The 20,833-nt window shown below is 36.6% G+C and overlaps 1 protein-coding gene across 1 annotated transcript in view; it reads right to left on the bottom strand.

The window, feature by feature from the left end:
- The window catches only part of RGS22 (regulator of G protein signaling 22), a gene marked incomplete at both ends in the record, with an annotated part of 72,443 nt that overhangs the window by 34,198 nt on the left and 17,412 nt on the right, over window positions 1–20,833 (bottom strand). The window contains 10 exons of the mRNA XM_079533393.1: window positions 2,866–3,060; window positions 9,740–9,841; window positions 11,715–11,840; window positions 13,703–13,808; window positions 14,326–14,456; window positions 15,942–16,131; window positions 17,015–17,176; window positions 17,696–18,365; window positions 19,705–19,876; window positions 20,205–20,370. Of these exons, the coding sequence (XP_079389519.1) occupies window positions 2,866–3,060; window positions 9,740–9,841; window positions 11,715–11,840; window positions 13,703–13,808; window positions 14,326–14,456; window positions 15,942–16,131; window positions 17,015–17,176; window positions 17,696–18,365; window positions 19,705–19,876; window positions 20,205–20,370 (2,020 nt within the window). The remainder of the gene's footprint in view (window positions 1–2,865; window positions 3,061–9,739; window positions 9,842–11,714; window positions 11,841–13,702; window positions 13,809–14,325; window positions 14,457–15,941; window positions 16,132–17,014; window positions 17,177–17,695; window positions 18,366–19,704; window positions 19,877–20,204; window positions 20,371–20,833) is intronic.

The raw sequence follows: 20,833 nt of genomic DNA, 5'->3' as shown, positions 1-20,833 counted from the left end.
CAAACAACCAGTAACAGTGTAAAGAACAGTTTGGTGACCCTCTCCACTGACTAAACCACTCAAGTGCAATTTTAGGATACTTACTAAAATTTAGACAGTTAGTTAAATTAATTAGCATTCCCATCACAAAGATTAAAAAACTTATTGTGGTCTCATTGTACAAGAATTTATGTGTGAGAGAGAGAAGAGGTTTTAGATTGTGATTCATTACACTTTTATCTAAATGTGAATACCGCACTAGTCACCGTATTACCTGAATACCTTCAGGCTCAGTGTAATTCTATTCCATTGTTCTAAAGTGCTTTGGGGTATTCTTTTCCTTAAAAGAAAGGTAGTATGAAAGCAAATAGGAAAATAATTCAGAACATTTTTCACAAAGTTTAAGCAGAGAACAGATAGAGGCAGCATGAGAGTCAATAGTAAAAAAAGAACTCTCCTTTTTTCCTGTTTTTGTTTGCTGTTTGTTGTTTTTTTTTTTTTAAGATAAAAACATAAATACATACTAACCATGTTCCAAATAAACAATTTTGAACTCACCTAATTCTTGATAAGATATCTTGTTTCATTATGGGCCAAATATATCCTGCCGTATGGGAGAACAAAGGAGGAGAGTAGAGCCAGGGACTGAACAAAATACAAAGCAGACCTTTCCTTTGTGTTCGGGAGTGAGCCTAATGCATCAGCCTGCGCCTAGTACAAAGAGAGTCTAGTGCCTCCTAGAACAGGTCGTTTTATGTCTGTGTACAATAACTCTTCACAAATGCATACATTGTGCTCTCAGAAGGATTTGGTACTGTTTTTGCATGTTCTGCTTAAGATGTTTGTGTTATTAGGGTATTTGCTAAGAAGTCTGCACATAACTGAACACTTGCAAAGCAGAACATCACCTAAATCAAAAAGGAAATAGATTCTCCCCTGGTTAACTCAAGAACACCTGACATATGCATTACAGTAACATAAAGTAAGAGTTTATTATCAATTACTACTTTGGAGAAATTCTTCCATCACTGGAAGTAATGAAAATGCTGTATTCAGAGTGTTCTTGAAAGCAAAGTCCTTTCTGTACCCAAGTGGTGTATCCTAATTACTCTGCTAAGCCAATGCCTTGTGTCAGTGAGGAATTGGCACTAGATACTAGACCACTAGTAATGGTAATACATACATATACTGTACATTTATAAAAGATGTACAGTTTAATAATAATCTGATGGAAAGTAAGCAAAATTTCAGATTAATGAAAGCACCAATTGATTACATAGCATTCTGCAGGTCATTAACAATTTTAGATGAAATACACATTCAAACAACTTTATGTTTCTTACGGGAATTAAGTTGTCACAGGATGAGATAAAATGGTCTTTTTCTGAATTAATTAGAAAGTAGAAAATAGAAAATAAAGAAATATATAGCTTTCATACTGGGATGTGGTTCATATACAGTCTCATAGGGATCTGTGCTGCAGTTATTTTAAAAAATATATTCAGAAAGTAACTTGTAAAGGAGGTGAGTGAGAAGACAATAAAATTTGCAAAATAATACCACAGAACAGAAAATGAAATTGACTGTGAAGAGCTACAGGATTTCAGGATATTTAGCATCTGAGTGATAAAGAGAAGCTGAATTCAATGACACTAAACATTAAGTCATTCAAACTAGCTCCAAATTAGGGCCTTACATTAGCTGCTGTTACTTAGTAAGGAGATCTTGGAATCATTACAGATGGCTATTAGCTTACATTTTGCACAAGCACTCAGAGTTCACTAAGAGTCAAAAGGCAATTAGAATGATAGAAACGATTAGGAAGGGAACAAAGAGCAAAACAGAAAACATCATTCTGCCACTAGATACTCCTTAGTGCATCAAGATCTTCAGCATTGCTGGTATCTCATGAGAAGAATATAAAATAACTGATATATGTGGAATATATAAGAAAAGTATGAAACAATTTCTGTAAAGGAGGATGCTGAATAGCACAGATTGTTGAGTTTCACCAAGGTGTAATTGAAGTGGGATATGACAGAGACATAAAAGCATTAACAGCACTGAGAATATGACAAGATAACAGTTGTTCACTTTTCCTTAGGACTTACAGAACTAGAGAATCAGGTGAAATTATCGGGGGGGTGGGGGTGGGAGGCAGGGAAGACTGAAAACAAACCAAAATAAGCATTTTTTCTTCTACTGCATGATTAAACCAATTGCTACAGTGAGGCTGAAGATTTATGGACCCAAGACACATTTATGTGAAGTCATGGGGCAAAAGACTCATCAAAGACCATTAAACACAAAAAAGGTAGACAAGACTTCTGCTCTATGTACCTCCTAGATGGCTAAGTGCTGAAGCTGGCCATACTGCTGTATGGTTTTTTTGTTCTTACACGCTATTCTTAAACATTAGTACTGGCCACCACCTAAGTGGATCTAGAAGGCTTTTCTCAAATTTGTATTTAGGTATTTATCTCAGTTCTACTATTTGTCCATACATGCAAGAATGACAGTAGTTAGAAAAATAAATACACTCTACTATAAAACTATTGTTTATCAACAATAGTATCAAAGAAATGTAACACTTCCAGAGCGCAAAGAGAAATTTTGCTATAGCAAAATGCATTCCTTCCCACTCCAAAGAGTGTGGGGTCTATGAAGCCTGCACAGTCCTTTTGAAGGGCAATCTGCTCTTCACAAGAAGCTCAGCCTACGCCATGTGGAAGGGAGTGGGAGATTGAAACATCTCATGATGCTTCACTCTTCCTGACTGTAAATGCAACAGATTAGTATGTGGGATTGAGAAAGGGCTGTTTATAAAGACTCGTAATATTCTTCCATGATGTAAGAATTTTTCACAGTGCCATACAAGTCAGTTACCTTTCCATAAGTGTACTTGTCTGCTTCCACCATCTTCATCCATGGTTCTAGTAGAAGGAGGAGGATATGTTCTTCTGCTGAGTCAAAAAGATCCTCAAAAGCTGGGTCCATTTTCTGATAAATCATGTTTTTCTTACTCTGATGAAGGCCGATGTCCATACTGGCAGATGGGGCAATGTATGTTGCATAAAGGAACTACAATGAAACAGAAGAAATCTGTTTCTTAGACAACTTCTATTTCAATGGTCACGGTGTTAATGCATCTATGTCCCCAACTGGCCTGCTGTATGTTCTGAACGTGCACCTGATTACACTCATCCTATACGATATTTTACCTGTGCTATTATTTTGTCCAAAATTCAGTTATTGCCATAACTGGCCTCCCTGTCATTTTCACTCAAACCTGTTTAAATGATTAGATCACAAAACAATTTTCAGTGTAATTTTGGAGACACTTGACTAATTCTAAGCTAGATTCAGATACCCACAGTAATTACAGGAACTGCATATTTTCATGAAGTAGGAAGGTTTTTTTACTGCAATACTATACTTGAGTGCACTGAGTTCTTTTGCAAAATATGTGCTGGGCCACTTTGTGAAAGAGAATTTCTTCTTCTGTTTTTACTAGGAATAGATGGGAAATTGTAATGTTAGGGTTTAAATTAATGAAAAAAGTAATAAGATTTCATTACGTGCTGAGTTCCTCTTGCACATTTCTTTGACATTCCTGGGACTCCTTTGTGATACAGGATCTGTATCAGAAGATATCAATGCCGAACTTGTGCCTAAATTGTTACCAAAGTAAGGATTATAACAGGTGCTTTTAAAATAGGTATTTTTATGAAATACAGAATTTGCCATTCAATATGTAAAAGCAAAAAAAAGCTAAACCTGGAAAACATTTCTTTTTCCCTAACTACACCTTCTTGAAGCACAGAGCCATTTTTTTTCTCCCAAGGCTTCTTCTTTCAATAGACAACTAAATCACATTCTTCTTTCCTTTTAAATGTTTCATAAATTGCTTTGAAAGCCAGATAAAAACATTTTCTTGCAGTAGTATCCTGAAATAATACATTTCTAAAACATCGTGACTCTGATTTCAGGTAAGAGACCAAGTGGAAAGATATACTTCCATAATAAAATTCATACAGGCTTTTTTTTTTTCCTCTTCTTCACTTTGTCAAAGTCTAATGAATTTTTAAACATCTGGTTGGCGGATGAGATGAGTAGCAAAAACCAGAATTACACTGAGGAGTCCATTCTCAGTATTTATTATCACGCAATTTTGACAATGAAGAATCCAGGAAATTATGTTTCCTTATGCTTCTAAATACAACTATAACTACCAGTATAAAGTAAAAAGGAGAAAATAGTACATCTACTCCATTTTCCAGCAGAAATAAAGCACTGTTGTGTTTAGATTTTTAGCACAGTGACTGGATATTTGAGTACATGAAATAATGACTTTTTACATCAACTTTTGATTTATTAGATTCCTTCATTCAAACAAAAACAGTATAATCAAACTATGCCTCCATTATTTTGTACCTCAACAACTTGAAACGTACCCTCTAGCCTCTCATGGCACCAGGCCATTGAGGAATATAGAGATAGAACCACTGACATACTCCAATTAGAACTTGTATACTGTATATTCATTGCCTCTGCATGATTCCACTCTCCTTCTGTGTAGATATAAGCACTAAAAACAAGTGATTATGGACCACTTCATCGGTGCAAAAAAGGCTTGCAGGTGTAAGGTAAGGCCAAAGAATTAAGACATTGCCAAGTACAGTATTAGCTGAACGATAAGACCACATCTATTCTAGCTTATGCCTTTCTCAGCAAATCTCGAAGTTAACTGAAATGTTACAGATGCAATATGAATTAGATTCATAGTGAGCTCAAACTTTGGAAGTCATTTTGAAAAACCCTAAAACTAAAAAGTTTCAGTTACATCATGTCCTAGTCTGTTCTTACAACATTTAACACATAAAACGGACAAATTAAAAAGAAACAGTCCGATGATATAAAAATGTGGTATCTTTAGAAATAGACTTTTTTAAGAAAGTCATTGGGGCTTCACTGCTCCATCTGTCATGACTTCATTGGTCCACACAAGGGACCTGTAAATTGGTGAAAGGACATGAAATAGGTCCTTAACATGTTAGCACACATTTAACCTCATTCTTAAAATGGTTAGTCATTCCTAGTAAAGTATCACAGATTACAAAAAAGAAACAAACAAACAAACAAACAAAAAAACAGCTTAATGGATGGAGCTCTTATTTCCCACATGATTTTGTATGAAATGTTTTAACTTAAATCCATTTACTATTATTCTTTAGAACTGACCAAAAAAAAGTATCAGACTAAAGGGTAAGAAATTCTCCAATGCCACAAAGAGGATAAGGGACCCGGAGTACCTCCCTTATGAGGAAAGACTGAATGCCCTGGGGCTGTTCAGCCTAGAGAGAGGAAGGCTGAGACAAGATCCCAGCTATGATTATAAATATCTAAAACATCGGAGTCTAGTGGATGGGGCCAGACTGTTTTTGGTGGTGCCCAGCAACAGGATAAGGGGCAGTGTATCAAATGTATAAAATGTGCAAAAACACAGCACGTTCCATACAAACATGAGAAAGAGCTTTATGTTGAAAGTGACAGGCTGTCCAAAGAAGCTATGGAGGCTCCATCTCTGGAGATATCCAAAACCTATCTGGACACTTTCCCACACAACCTATTCTAGGGAACCTGCTGTAGAACAAAGTTGGACTGGATGATCTCCAGAGCTCCTTTCCAACTCCTACCATTCTGTAATTCTGTGATTCTGTAAAGAGGCTTTGAGCAAAAGGAATTGATAATCTGCTCACATAAACACTGTTGTAATATTTTGCCATATTAGGGACTGCTTTTGCTGCCTGCTCTACCTGCAGAATGGCCCTCTAGTCCTGCTTAATTTCATATGCAAAACTAGAGCATAAAAGAGAGAGATTTTTTTTTCCATAAACAATTGTTAAGGGTGGTAAAGCAGAAATTAAGAGGAGGTTAATCCAGCTGTAGCTCTTCTCTAAACTCAAAGACCCAGATCCCCAGGTAGCCAGGACAGCTTCTTCCCTTTTCAAAGATGCAGATTTACATTGTCTGATGATTTGGTGTGATTACATCTATTGTCTTCATGTAGGAATCCACTGCTATGAGATTTGACCCAGCAAGTGAAAGCATAGCATCACAAAGTGACTAAGTGACTGCATGCACTTGCAGATGAGAAGAAGAACCTTTCACCTTATGCCCATTGCTGACGTTTCAGGCCCATCTGTGGATCTGCAGTGATTTCAATGCAAGGACTATAGGGAGAACAGCTGCTAAGAGTTTTAGATATGTCAGAAAGAGTAAAAAATTCTGTGTTCAGAGCCTTCAACACAATGACATTAACAAGACAAAAGGGGGGAAAAAAAGCACTGTATCCTTTTAAAATTAATATTCATAGCCTTTTTTGATTCCTACATTATGGAAATTTTTTTTTTGTTTTCTCAGCCACTGTGCAGTAGAGAAACTGCTTTTGGCCAATGTACTAAAAGAATCAACAGAAAAAAAAAAATTATATGAACTTAAAGATTATAAATTTAATAGAAAAATCTTAGACGTGAAATCAAGCGCACACTACGCATTTACTCTATGTTTTGTTTCTTCTGTAAAACAAACAGAATTTTCCTATCTGCCAGCTATACATTTTCCTACGAGTGTTTTAGAAGAAGCGATGGATCTAACCCAAAACCCTGATCTGGAAATTCGATCCAAGTTTGCATCTTGACATTATTCATGATGGCACAAATATGAAGATATGAAATGCTTAGGAAATTCTGATTAAGATTTTGGCATCATTTATTAATTTCCAAATTCTGGAATGTTCAGGCTTTGGGTTTTGGTGTGAATTTACTCCAGATGAGAAGGCTTTGGTAGGCAATCTCAAAATGACTGGAGTAAAGCAAGAAACACAAAAAAGATTTAAAGTCCAAGTGCTTCATATTGCTGCCTGAAAGTGTGGATATTTCTCTGATCTAAATGAGGGGCCTGTGCAGCTGTTTGACAGAATCACATGAAGGGAAATATACAATGCACTGACTGGTCTTAAATGGAATGGGTAAACTGCCTGAATGCCCGTCATCGCTTCCCACCAACATAAACCTGTTTCTGACACTAAAACTTCACAGTAATGAAAACTCCCTTTACCTAAATTCACTCTAATGCTAAAATATTGTATTTCCCATAACAACATTAAAGTTTCTTTCTCTAAGTTGCTTTTTTTTCTTTTCTTTCTTTCTTTCTTTTTTTTTTTTTTTTGTCAAAAACTACAACATCTGTTTCTTTATTGTTTTTCTTTCCCAATTTATTTTACACTCCTATGTGCATTTTTTATAGTGAATAACCACATACTTTCCTAGATGATTACTGGTACCCATCATTCATCTTATGCATTATATTTCATCCTCACTGTAGCTTTTTTTTCCCCCTGAATGAATGAATATGCACCCTGGAATGTGTTTCCTTACTCTATCATAAAGCTGAGATAAAAATACCTAACAAATGTAACAATGAGTAGCAGACACACAGTAATACAGGTTTGCTCTTGTTCCCAACAGGAAGCAGGCAGAACACATACAGAATACTCTGCATGTCTATCTCTGTAATAAATAGTAAAATATATATGATGATGTGTTCGTAGAATTTGATTCACATTCTCTTAGGAGTATTTGGAATGACTATCTTATTGTGCCAAAGGTGAGCACAGAATCTGGGAAAGCATCTTTTCCATAAGCAGACCCTGTAGATTGGATGCAGCTTGACTCTTAATGGTGTTCCAATGAAAACAAGAATAATTTTTGTGCAGCCTTAAAAGGCAAGCTTGAGAATGATACCAAATGTTGCAGCACATGTGTTGATTTGTTATGTTACATTTCAGCTGTTACTTATGCTAATGGAACAGTTTCGCATATTTCGTTTTGATGTATTTACTTTAATGGTTATGTGCATGTAGTTCCCTGCAATTGCCTAGTAACACAGATTGCACGATGTTCTGCTGTCACCACCAGGCCAGCACTGGAAATAAGATAAGAAAAAGAAAAAGACCTGGGCCTTAATTTTCAGTCATGCAATCTTTGCAAAATGAGTGGAAGTGAGTGCAAAATTAAAACTAATTAAAAATAGAATTAAAAAACATTATAAGCCATAACGTATGATTTTTCCTAAAAAAAAAAAAAAAAGGAAAAAAAATCAATATTCAGTCTAGATACAGCAGGTAAAAATATGCTTAAAAAAAGAAGAGGAAGAAGAACTGGAAGATATTTCTCATGCTTTTAGCAGAGCGACACTTCTATGTGCCTAACTCTCTGATTAAGAAAACCAACTGTCCCTACAAATTCCACAGTAAATTAAAAAGTAAATTTGGGGCAGTATAACTTTTCCTAATGGGAAATGGAATTCATCCAATCTCCCACATCCTGACATTTCCCAGAGTAACATTCCCTATCAGGTTTCCCAAAAGGTCATCTAGTTAAGCATACAGCAAGCAGAGACTCAGTTTTGAAAGAATGTAAAAACAGGGACAATATGACTGTGCTGTTCAGTGTGTTTGTCCTACTTTGGTAACAGTTCTGGAGAAGGACTCTAGGAAAGGCAGAGAGTTTACATTCCTGTTGTGCATGGGGTCCCTTGCCATAGGCTTGGGCCATCTGGATGGTCTGCCTTAGGGACACCATTAGTTGCATTTAGTTTCAAGCCATAGGAGAGTAGGAAAAAATAAACAAGGTAGCACTTCAGGTTGTCAAGTTTATTACAGAAATGAGGGAGTTCAAGCCTCAGCCTAGATTTTCCATACTGACACTAATTCAAGTGAAAATTCAGACAAATATACAAATTTCTGTCATTTCCCCCAGTGAAACTTTGAAATAGGAAGAGAAGACAAATTCAAGATGCTCAATAACATAAGCCATACAATGAAATTATTCTCCACTGCTCCCTACAGATATTTATTCCAATGACATCTGAAGTAGTTTTGCTCTATTACAGCATATACTCAAATATGCAGATAGAATATACTCCTACACAATGTTTACAAAGGAAAAACAGATTGAAGTTTCACAAAATGAAGTTAAAATTTGCTTAGAATCCTTCTAAAAATATCACACTGCTGAGGACTCCTTCTCTGGCAGTATCAGACTATTCTGCAGTCAGCGAGAGCTATCAGCACCTATGGCCCACAGTGAACTGGTTTATTTTTACTTTATTTCATGACTTATAGTGCATATTCAATTAAAAATTCTTGTTTATAGTCATTTCCACTGCAAAGTAAATATGTGTGGGGGTGTGGAAGAAAATTATGTAAGGACTATAATTATGTCCTAACAGTCAGAAAAGGTAAAACAAGAGTGACAGTTTGAAGGCCCATTTTCATGACTTAAGGTCATTACATGAAGTCTGATCTATGAGACTTGCAATCCTAACCCACACAGGAGATGGAAAGAAAGGTAAAGCCCAATTAGATGATTCATAAAAAATGTTATCACAGATGTTAACACTAACCAGGCAGTTTCCAAATACGACGCAGAGTAGCAAAGGGAAGATTAGGTAAACTGAATAGAATAGATAAAACTGGGAACAGACAACAGAGCCTAGAAATCCAACTATGTGTGTGTAACATTTAAATCAAGTAATCATGTGGAAGTAAGCCAGAGAGCCTCCTTTACTGTCTACAACCCAGATATACTTTGGTGTGAGTTGTCAAGATTTGGAAACATTTCTGTTTTCTATCTTTTCCAATCTTTACACTGAACAAGTGTATTTGTGAAGGAAAAACACATTATTTACAACTTACTTGAGCTTGCCTGCATATTTTAAAGGGATGAAGAGTTTCTTGGTAGAAAAGCTGATGATAAGCCTGTAGGTCAGACCAAAAGTACGCGCTGTTCTTCCACAACTAAGGAAGAAAAAAACTATAAGTTATTGCTTACTCGAATATCAGGTCTTTATAAAAAAAGGTTGAGTTTCCAATGCAAGTAATTATTTAACTCATAATAAATCAAGCTCAATTTAAGATGGATTTAATCTTCTGTTGCTTGTTGGCAAAAGGACAATATATTTAATGGCATCATCACTATGATACTGTGTCTTTTATTGTATCCTTTATGCATTTATTTATGCCATTAAAATTGTTAACATTGTAGTTAACATTTGAAGAGTAACCACATTTCAGTGGCATAAAGCCAGCACTTAAGAAGAAATGCTGATAATGGACATGCAAAATTCGTGCCATGGCTAAATAGCATTTTGTAGCAATAACCAAAACAATTAAATGTTGTGTACTTGACATATGTTACTACAACAATCATTGCATTTTAATTATATGAATTTCTGAGGCACAGAATCTTGGCCCTAGCTCACAAATTCAAACAAATGTCAAGCTATCTTTCAGCAAAAAGAATCTAGATATTTCCTGAAGTCCACTCCTTTAATTATGCACTTACAGAGTTTGAATCAGAAAAATACCCTAAAACCCCCATCACTGAACAATAATCAATCTGTGGCAGAGAACTGCTCCATAGACTGTAGCCCACCAAACCTGGCGTGTGAATGAAATAGGTTCCACAGTTGTAGATTTTAAGGAAATAATTTTCAAATGAGTCTGCCACCTGCATACACTACGGAGAACGTGGGTGGGTGCCTATCTCCCATGAAAAATAAGTACACCTTCAACTTTTTTAGTCTAAGGTATACAGCTGAGGAAACATTGGCTCTTCCTTTCTGGTAGCCAAAAGCATTTCTGGCTACTGCTGCTAGATTCTGGGTCATGACAATGATGAAACAGATGTCCATCTTAGCTGTATTCAAGTCACCCCTTGTATGGGGCTGTTGAGTCACAGCCTGAAACTCTGATTGAGTTCTGATTGCTCACCTGAGGTAAGCAATAAGTCAACCATGGGAGCACAGGTGAAGGCAATTCACCTGTGTTGCAGGAAGGGGTGGAGCCTGGCTCCACCTCTCCTAGATCCATTTAAGAGCTGACTGCCAGGGGGAAGGATTTCTTCTAGAGGTCCAGTCCACTACAGTTTCCTATGTGAGCAGAGGATAAGGTGAGTGTCCTTTTCTGCTCTAATATAATAATTATGCAAACCAAGCTCTCAAATATACTATATCATCTGTATATTCATTGATTGTACACCCCTAAACATTCAGTGTTTTTCAAAAGCCACTAAGCATCAACTCAAATTGATAAATTGTTCTAATCAATTCTTCTAACTAATTCTCAATTTACAACCAGCAATGGATGATGACTGCTGACTGTAGGCAAGAAATAGTGCTGTGTTTCTCAGAAATTCAAGAAGCTTTATGGAAGTAGAAGAACGTCTTTAAAACATTGAAAATTTTAGACATTACTAACTCAACAAGCAAGGAAGCAGATTATCATGACTAATAGTTCAGTGGATTTTCCATCTTAATAAAAAATGTTTTTGTGGGTTAAGACCTCATTTTTTCTGCCAAGTTAAAGGCTAGTTTTTAAAAATGATTAGTCTTCTTTTTTTTTATCCCTGATGGTACAATTCAGATTTCCAATAGGCTTGAGACAGTTAGGATCTGACAGCTTGGTTAAGACCTGTCATTAGTTTGAATATACACATGAACAGTTTACTGTTGTTGAGGGATTGTAGTCTCACAAGTAATAATTCATCCAGTCATCAATCTTTCGTTCTCTCTCTTTTTTTCTTTTTTTTTTTTCAGTCTGGCTACCCTCTATAACTTGGCATTCAGTCAATTGCAGACTAAATTATCACAGGGTAGGAAAATACTCGTACCTTATTCCCTGACTTCTCACAGAAGTGTGTGAAGTAGTAACCTGCTCTGTTCTCTAGATAAAGAGACTGCAGCATGTTTTCCATTCTTGATCCCCTTAAGATAACACTGCCAGCAGCACTTTTTCCCTGGACAAAAAAGTATATAGTTATACAACAAGAAATAACAGACTTCCATTATTTCAAGTGTCAGTACATTGCAACGGAGGGCTGTGCAGAGTGTTCAGTTAGTATCTTCATCCAAGAAATCAGACTCCATTTTCTATTACATATGCAATATATCATAGCTCTCCATAGATTTTTACCCAAAAATATTTATGTCTCATGGAATAAATTTGATTACTTAAGGTGTGCTGAGTAACCAGATGATTATAGTATCCTTTAGAAAGTTCTCTGAAACAGGAAAAGAAATGAGGCCATAATTCTGTTGTGACCTATTTAGCACTGAATTCAGAGAATTCCAGTAATACTAAGCCATAACACTTAGGTGTAAAAAGCTGTCTCAGTTCAGGCAATGGTGTTTTGTACTAGTAGAAGTTGACAAGTGATATTTCAGATCCAGCCTACCATGGAATGAAAGATACATCTGTTGGAGTTAGGCCACAGACTTCATGAACAAAACCATCAATATTTTAGGGGACAGGAAATCCATGCCCTTTACTGCAGGTAGCTGCAAGAGCATATGAGGAGGAATGCATCTGTTTTCCCAAGGCTCACAGAGAAGCCAGAGGAGGTTACAAACTAGTATGGTAAATTCTGATGCTCATGAAAGAAACTTTGGCTGGCCTGACAACTCTGATGGAAAAGGTGGGAGTAGATGAGTGTTGTGATTGACAACCAGCTTCTTTCCAAGCAGTAACAGGGATGGAGAAGGGTGGGAGGAAGCAAAGCTTCAGAAGCAGAGCAGGAAGATCCTACTCCCCAGCAGGAATTAAAATGATGGATCCCCACATTCCTTTTTACACTGTATTTGTAATAACAAATTTTGGGGTCCTGACTGTAGGTTCCGATCTAGACCTGTGGGTGCAAATTGTTAATATTTCACTTCCTTCAGCCAGAAAGAAACCATGCGTAACAAAGGTGTATGACATCTAGTAGTTCATCATGTGAACAAACATTTCTTGAATATACGTTTCTAACTGTAAATGTCCCTAACTGCAAATACAAGGTTTTTCTTCTGTCACAATTAACAGTGAAATAAAAAAGGTTGCAATGAGGTAACAAGCAAAGCATGATTTTGATGTGAAAAACAAATAATTGTGTCCAGCTGATTGACAAACTACATGCATTTCTAAACAGGCCCAGATTTCAGACCTCTTTTTGGTTTTGAGGCCGTGGGTATCAGTACCTGTGTGAAAAAGCAAGCTGTTTTGAGAACAGCTCACATTTAAGTTTTGGGTAAGTTTTAAATTGCTAAATCTGGACATCACAAATGCTCAATTTGTCTCCATTTTAATAGTGATTAAGAAAATGTTCTTCTGTGCAATCTGTCCTTCATGAGGCTTATTGGATTGAGGGCTTGCTTAGCAGGCAATAATTCGAAAGACCAGAGAATAAAATACACAAGCAATAAATATGAATTTTACAACTGAAATATTTTCCTCTGATGAATTTTAGTAGGTTAGTAACTTCCTTGGGCAGATTCAATTCTCAGTTACATTGTAAGTCTGGTATACTTTCTTGACAATGATTCTACTGAAGCAATTATCCAGTGAGTTTTCCATAGTAGCCTACTGAACACGTGATCACCATGGAAAACATCAACATTTTCTAGTGAAAATAAACTGCTCTATGTGCCATGGTCTCCCATCAACTATATGACAGATGCCACACACAAAACACTAACATTCTAATTACACCTCTGCAAAAGGCGTTGACATTCACATAATCAAACTAATTTCCCCCCACCATTGCCTACATCTCCTTTAATACTACAGAATACAATATTTTAACCCATAATTCAAGACAACTAAAATTTAAGTACTACTTACGGGGAGCAACTCAGCATAGGTGTACCTTCTATGAGCCAAGTGTTTCGTTTCTGTAGTTTCATCCAAAGCTAAGCAATGGATCGTGTCCCTGCTCACTGACTCTGGCCTGAATCCACAAACAAATAAAAATTTCCGTATTTATTTACTAAAAAACTAGGATTTCCTGTGAATTAAACAACTAAGAAGGGTCGTCAGACAGGTAGAATGACATACGAGACAGCAGAGGAAAAGTACATGAGTTCCAATTTATAATGAATATACAGCATGTAGAGGAACACCTTTTTTATGTAACCCTGTGGAAATCACTAACACAGTGCATCTTTGAGATTAAGTGCTCAAGGTGTGTTAAAAGAATATAAACATACATAGAGAGAATATCAGTGCTTACACAGGAGAGAATAAAAATCTCGTATTTAGAAAAATTAAGCCTTTTATGTCATGGAGTAAACAAAAGAACTATCAGTCAGGAAGAAAATCTCCATGCAAGCTATCTATATCATAACTATGCATCACTAAGCAGATGATTGTAATATATTTCATGACAATTGTAGAATCTAACAGCCTCTGATAAATATTTTGCGTATACTGGTGTCGAGAAAGACATACAAAGATTCTATGCTTACCAATTTCTACTGCTGACAAAGTCATTCCTTCGGGAGCTTTGTCTTGATGACAAGGCAGATGATAATCTTGATGAACCCTTCAAAGAGAAATCCAGTGTGTTTAATTTCAATAAAGCTATTGTTGTGCTAGTCTTACTTTTATGAAAGTAAGATAGAAGAAAATAGAGCAATTCAAGTTATTTTTTCATCCTGGAGTTTTCTTAACATGTTCTCATTAACTACTTAAAAACATTAAAGGTTTTTCAGTGTCATTGTTCCTTATCAGTCACACTTTGTAAATCTGGAAATGTCAAAATAATTTGCTTGGAATATCTTCCAAGATTTTTCAGCATGGCTTTATTCTAGCTTAGAAGTTACAATTTTAGCAAGCAGAAATATGTTACATGCACTTTGCATGGAATTACAGAGAGATTACAGAATTACAGAAAAGTACGCTTTGTGAATCTCTGTGAGCATAGATACAATCTCAGAACAAGAGAGAAAGAGGGCATCCTGCCACACTGTCACCAATTCATTATGAACAAAATCATTCCATGACTTTTTGGAGATGCCAGTTGCATTCAGAGTGCCCTCAGAAATTCAGCCTTCAGTTACTTCTCTTTCTAAGCTTTTACAAGCACAATAGAGGTGGAAGATTCAGAAGTCCACATTTCCCACAGAAAAAAAAAAAAAAAAAAATAGCAGCAAGAAGTGTTTCATCAGCTGATTCTGTGATTCGTGGGTTCCAGGTCACAGTTTTCTTCAAGTGCTGACAGGGGCTATTAAACCCACAGAGTTAGGAACCTGTCTCCATGACCTACTGCTAGTCCTCAGCCTTTAGCACATTTGTCTCTGCAAGAAGCAGCTGCTTCTGGCCCACTCCTGTTGTGCTCAACAGGATCTTAGTCCTGAGCCCAACCACTTCTGAACAAGAAATTTGTCCCGCTGTTTTTCCTCCATGAATTAGCTTTTGAAAACACACATTATAGTTGTAATCTAAAACTATCCACTTTAAAGTAATAGAGGTTTGTTTAAGCAAATCTGTGTCATAGACCATCTAGTTCTTTGTGGAGCCACGGTGTAGATTCACATTCTCCAAGTATCTTCTGCCCTGAGACTTAACACAGTGTTACTGAAAACCTGCGGGCCAATGCAATCACCACTCAGATTAAGTCTTTCAAGAAAAAGAAGAGTCAAAATTGAACTGGCCACCTGTATGTGTGGCCACTGATTGAAGGACCGTGGTGATAGGAACTGGGCAAAACTGCTCTTTTTACACATGTGAAGTTTGATTTGTTGTAGGAGTTACTCTGAATTAAGATAAGTCTGGTTGAAGGATGGAATCTGGGTTGCTAGATCCTTAAACTTGCAAGTCTGAGAATGTCAAGAAGAAACATATTCAAAAGATTTATGAAATAGCCTGGATAACTGAAAAGATAATATGGCTCAATTTACAGTGATCTGATGCATAAAATACAATAAAATGATACTGCAATTTTTAATATAATAATCTGCAGGAGACAAGCTTGCTAAATCTTGACTTCCTAACAAGCAAGTATGAAATTTTTATCATGTTCAATTCAAGCAGTTTTATAACTATTTTTGATGGGACCAGGCTTTGATCTCAATGTCATTACACTACCCACCTGAGGAAGGGAAGCTGGTATCCTAGGCATACAAGACTTAGTTGTCAAAGGCAGCAATGATACCATCTGTGGAAAAGGATCAGTGTCCACCCTTGGTCTCTCTTGGCATGTATGCCAGTACTTCAGCTTTGCACTGGCAGTTTCTATCGCTGTTGAATGAGTGACACAAAATCTGGGACCCCTTAAAAAAGAAGTATATGAATAAATGAAATACTGAGATATTTGGTTTAATGGTGTTGACTTTATCAAGACATAGTAAAAGTATGTTGAATTAAAAAACAAAGATATGTTTAGACACTGCATTCCTCCAAAATTAGAAACAAGTTACACCCAAATAAATTTGCAAACACTGCACCACTACAAAGTTATCTTTATGTAAGTCTACATTAAGATATGCCACATTCATCCTACAGCAAGGAATAAGAGAATTTTAGGTCACAGGACAGAGAGCACAACTCTCATGAGGCTCCACAGCAAAGTACACTACTGCAGTTATTCATTTCTGCCCGTGATTTGTTGGTACCTCTTGGGGAGGAGAGAAGACCTTCAAACATTTAGCTGATGTTTTCAAAGCAGGCTAGAATTTGTATCCTTGCTTAAGCTGTCAGTATGTAAAGGCATTTTGTATAATAGACATTAAACAGTGAAGTCTCAAGGTCAAATTCCATACAGATGTATACACAGAGCATCCTCAGAAACTTGAGGAAGTCATTTTGGGGAATAGGTTAGGGCGGAATTAACTTTCTCTGCCTGGGGAGATTTCCCTACCCTGCAGCCAAAAGTCTATTAGAGTGGTATCCAAGGTAGCTACACAAAAAGTAGCTCAGATGCTCTGGCAGTAATATAACAAGGGTTCAGTAAAGCAGACCTACCTGTTTTCTGGACAGACTGCAGTTTAGTTTAATCTCAACTAAAACTGAGAGACCACATCTGCTATTATTTATGTGGCATTACTTCTCATAATTGCAATAGGAGAAACAAGATGAAATAAAAACATTGGACTTATAAAAGAAAAGAAAATTTGTTAAAAAGTAGAATCTTAGTTCATGTCCTTTTTCCCATACCAGTAAAGAAGAAGAGGTTTCACTACTTCAGGCTGAATCTGTCTTAAATGCCTTGTATTCCACTTATCTCCATGCAGTAAATCAAGTCTGAGTAACACTTCAGAAGTGAGGAAATAGTCTCCACTGCTCAGTAGATAGAGTTTTTTCATTTTATCAAGTTGCCTTGAGTAAACAAAAGTAGTCACATAAGCATGTATCAGATGCTATACAGAACTAAGTACAGCTCATTCTACTGTTTAAACTGCTGTAATGCAATGTCTCTAATTGCAAGAGTCAGAAGCCAAAACAATGTTTCCACAAATTAGAGACAGGTGTATAACAAAAAATGTAGAGTACCTTAGAATAGACAATCTGAATCTAGCAGAGTCTTTCACTAAAGTAGTTTGTCATGTAGAATGCCCCATTTGTGATGGTAATTTCTTCTATTTTCTTTCTATTTTCTATTTATTGCTTCCTGTTCTTCAAATTTCTATCTAACAAAGCCTTCACACTAAGGTGATTCCAACTTATGTTGTCTTTATCAGCTTCAGAAGAATCATCTATGACTCACTTGTCAGGATACTCATGATTAATTGTGTTTATTCTATTCAAACACTGATATTATTCATTCTGAAATCTCAAAACTTCCATTCATCAGTGTTACAGGTATAAAAACAACAAGTGCTAAATAATGAGAAATACCTTTGCTGCCTTGTAGTGTCCTTAAGAACCTTTAGTCTTTCAATATCCATCCAGAGCCACCAATATCTCTCACCAAGTGTTCCTTTAATGAATTTCTTGAATCTTTCAAACTCATTTCTGTTGCCAGTGTCATAAGTTCTGTGGTTAATACACCAAGCAGCCCTACTGTCTGCCCCATTGCTTTCAGAGCTTGATCTTAAGCTCACTTCTTCAGCATCTCGTTCCCTCATATCTCCCATGGGGTCCACGACAGCAAATGGAGAACTTTGGGATAAGAGTGGCTCTTCAGTACCACAGGCAAATTCATTATTTGATAACTCATGTATAAACATCTTAGGCTGCTTAGGGAAATCCACATCACTCTCAGTCTCACCAAGTGGCCGCTGTGTGAGTTCTGAAATTGATTCCTTTGTTACAGATTGAGTATATGATGATATTAATTCCTCCACTTGCTGAAGAGTTGCATTTTTCTGTCCTTCTGCTGTGCTCTCCAAATTCTGGTCTGGATAAACTCTTAGCTGCATGTAGGAAGGAGGTTCAGCAATGGCCATTAAAGAACTCTCCTCTGATTCTCTTGATCTCTCCCTAAAAATGCTGTCTTCTGTAGGTGATGTTGTTGAAGAGGAATGAAATCTGCAGTGGTCATATTCCTTAGACAGGGAACCTGTTTCTGCATTAAATCAGAAAATGTTATTGAACACCCTCTTGGAACAGTACTGTCCTTTTGCACATTTTCCAAAGCAACAAATTTTTGTTGTTGTGCTGCAGTACAGGTAACACGCAGAAGTGCTTCTGCTGTTGCTGTCTGGCTAGAAACTCAACCCCACGACTCACAAACTCATTTCTCAGTTCAACAGAACAGCAGAGCCCAGAAAAGCTCCCTCCGGAGCCAGCTATCTTGGTTACTCAGCTGAATATCCATGCTCCTCAATACTTATTAAACCACCTTGTTGTGCTACAATACCTGGTTTCTTTTCTAAGTATTTGCTTATGGTATGACAAAAGTCACCATCTGTAGCAGGATTTTTTTCTCTTTAGGCATGAGGAAGCTATATGTTAGAACTCTTAGTCTGCTTATATTGACTCCTGAACCGGCCTTGGCTAATTGGGTAAAGTCTTGATACATACAGGGGGATGACAGAGCATAATATATCAAGGACTTCGAAAACATTTAAGAGACCTGCAGTCCAGTCTGCCACTCAGACATGGCTTCTTTCTATTTGAGATGTCTCATAACTAGCAAGTTCAGAACAGTGACCAGCCCTGTTCATTTGTTTTTGTCAACACAACCTCACTCCTCTTTGTGCCCTTGTTATTAATCATGCCCTGCCATTCCGGACTGCTGAAACAAAAGACATTTCAGCTTTGACTTGCTCAGGTAATTTTCTAATTCTGAAAAATTCTGAAAATCTTTAAACAAATCAAGTACTTCTGGAGTATGTTAGCAGAGGTGACCTTGAATACACATACTGTTTAATTAGGTTACTGGTGCTATCACTGTGTAGGTCAGATCTGTAAAACTGAGAAGAATAACTACAAATATTTTGAATATCGACAGAATCAGAGTGACCAAAAGATGTAATTCATCTGTGGCCTTAAAATATCCAAAATTTAAACTACAGGATTAGTTTGATCTTCTTTCTTTCCTAAAGCTAAGATTTAGGCCTTCATATTCTATTCTGTCACTAAGGCAAACACATGGTTAGATTCGGTCACAATGTCAATGAGGAGGATACTGAAACCTCTGAGTACATGTATCACATCAGACTGATAGAGAAGGGCTTTAAAATAATCTCCAAATGAATAAATAAATAAAAGTGTAAGAAAAATTACAAAATTATTTGGCTACAGAAAGAAACAAATCCAGTTTTTCCCCATCTGAAGCCTGTGATATCATGTGATATTTAGAAAGTAGTAAGTGGAAGCTGCAGCAATTCATTAGAATGCCTTATATATCCATCTAGTCAGGTTTATGTTATAAATACTATTGCTGAGCCCCTGTTACTTACCTAGGCAGCTAGCTTTTTCACTCAATGAACCTTTTTTTTCAGGCAAACCAGGCAAATGCTGAATATCTTGAATTTGAACAGAAGCTACAGGGCGCATAAATGAATCTGTAGTTTTCATGGATTCGCTTCCTTTTGCTAATGTAAACCAATCCATTGTTTGAGAAACTGTAGCCTACAAAAAGATATTTAATAGAATAATTCAATTATTTTTGCTTGTTTCTGAGAGCAGAGGGCTTATTGTCTGCAATCATTTTTGTTGTCTATCCATATACATTTCTATAACAATAGTTCCCAGAGAAAATAGCTGTATGACAGTAGCTGAGTACACTCACGACATAGCACTGCTGCGTTACAACACATCAACCTTCTATACTACAAAGAGCTTTAAAAAGAAGAGATAGACAGAAAATCAGTTGTCTGTTTAGGGTGGGATTTCAGTTACAGCAATTTATTCCAATTCGATCTAGCTCATTGTTACACTCACTAAACATTTACTTTACCTGGCCAAGCGATACATAGAACCTCTCCATAGTGAATAAAGTGCCATCCTCCTCAGGGAAGGGAGTACTTGCATCTTCCTTCTTTATCCAGGGGTAGTAGGTGCTATCTATAATGAAATTAATGCCAGTCTGGCTCCATTCTACCTGTGATATCAATTTAGCTAGCCTGAAATTAAATGTTCAGAAAAGAAAATAGTTAATCTTAGCTTTTAGTAATAGATACAATTGATGTTTTTCCCTAGAATAGACAATAACAAACACAATCTTTCTGAAAACAAATTGCCACTGGGAACTTCATGTTCTACTTTATTATTTCACCCCGTGCCTGCTGTCACATATGTAAACACCAGTTCTACCATTCCATAGTCCACCAGCTTTTTAGTTGGTGGTCTGTTTTACATTATAAATCTTTACCAGTAAAATTGATTTCCGCCAGGATGATCTTGCATATAGCCGTACAGTCCAAATCCTGCCAAGAAACACTTGAACATATTGTTCGCTAAAATAGAACCATTTTCCCAGATTGCAGAAGCCCTATGTCAGTAACAGACCCAAGTAACCTTCCAGCAGCAATGCCCATACTGGTCGTACTAATTAAGCCTTCAGATGATAGCAAGACAGTAGGTCTT

The sequence above is a fragment of the Tetrao urogallus genome, assembly GCF_951394365.1.
Source record: "Tetrao urogallus genome assembly, chromosome: 3".
Lineage (NCBI taxonomy): Eukaryota > Metazoa > Chordata > Aves > Galliformes > Phasianidae > Tetrao > Tetrao urogallus.
The sequence above is the reverse complement of the archived record's forward strand: the minus strand, read 5'-3'. Positions and strand labels throughout refer to the sequence as shown.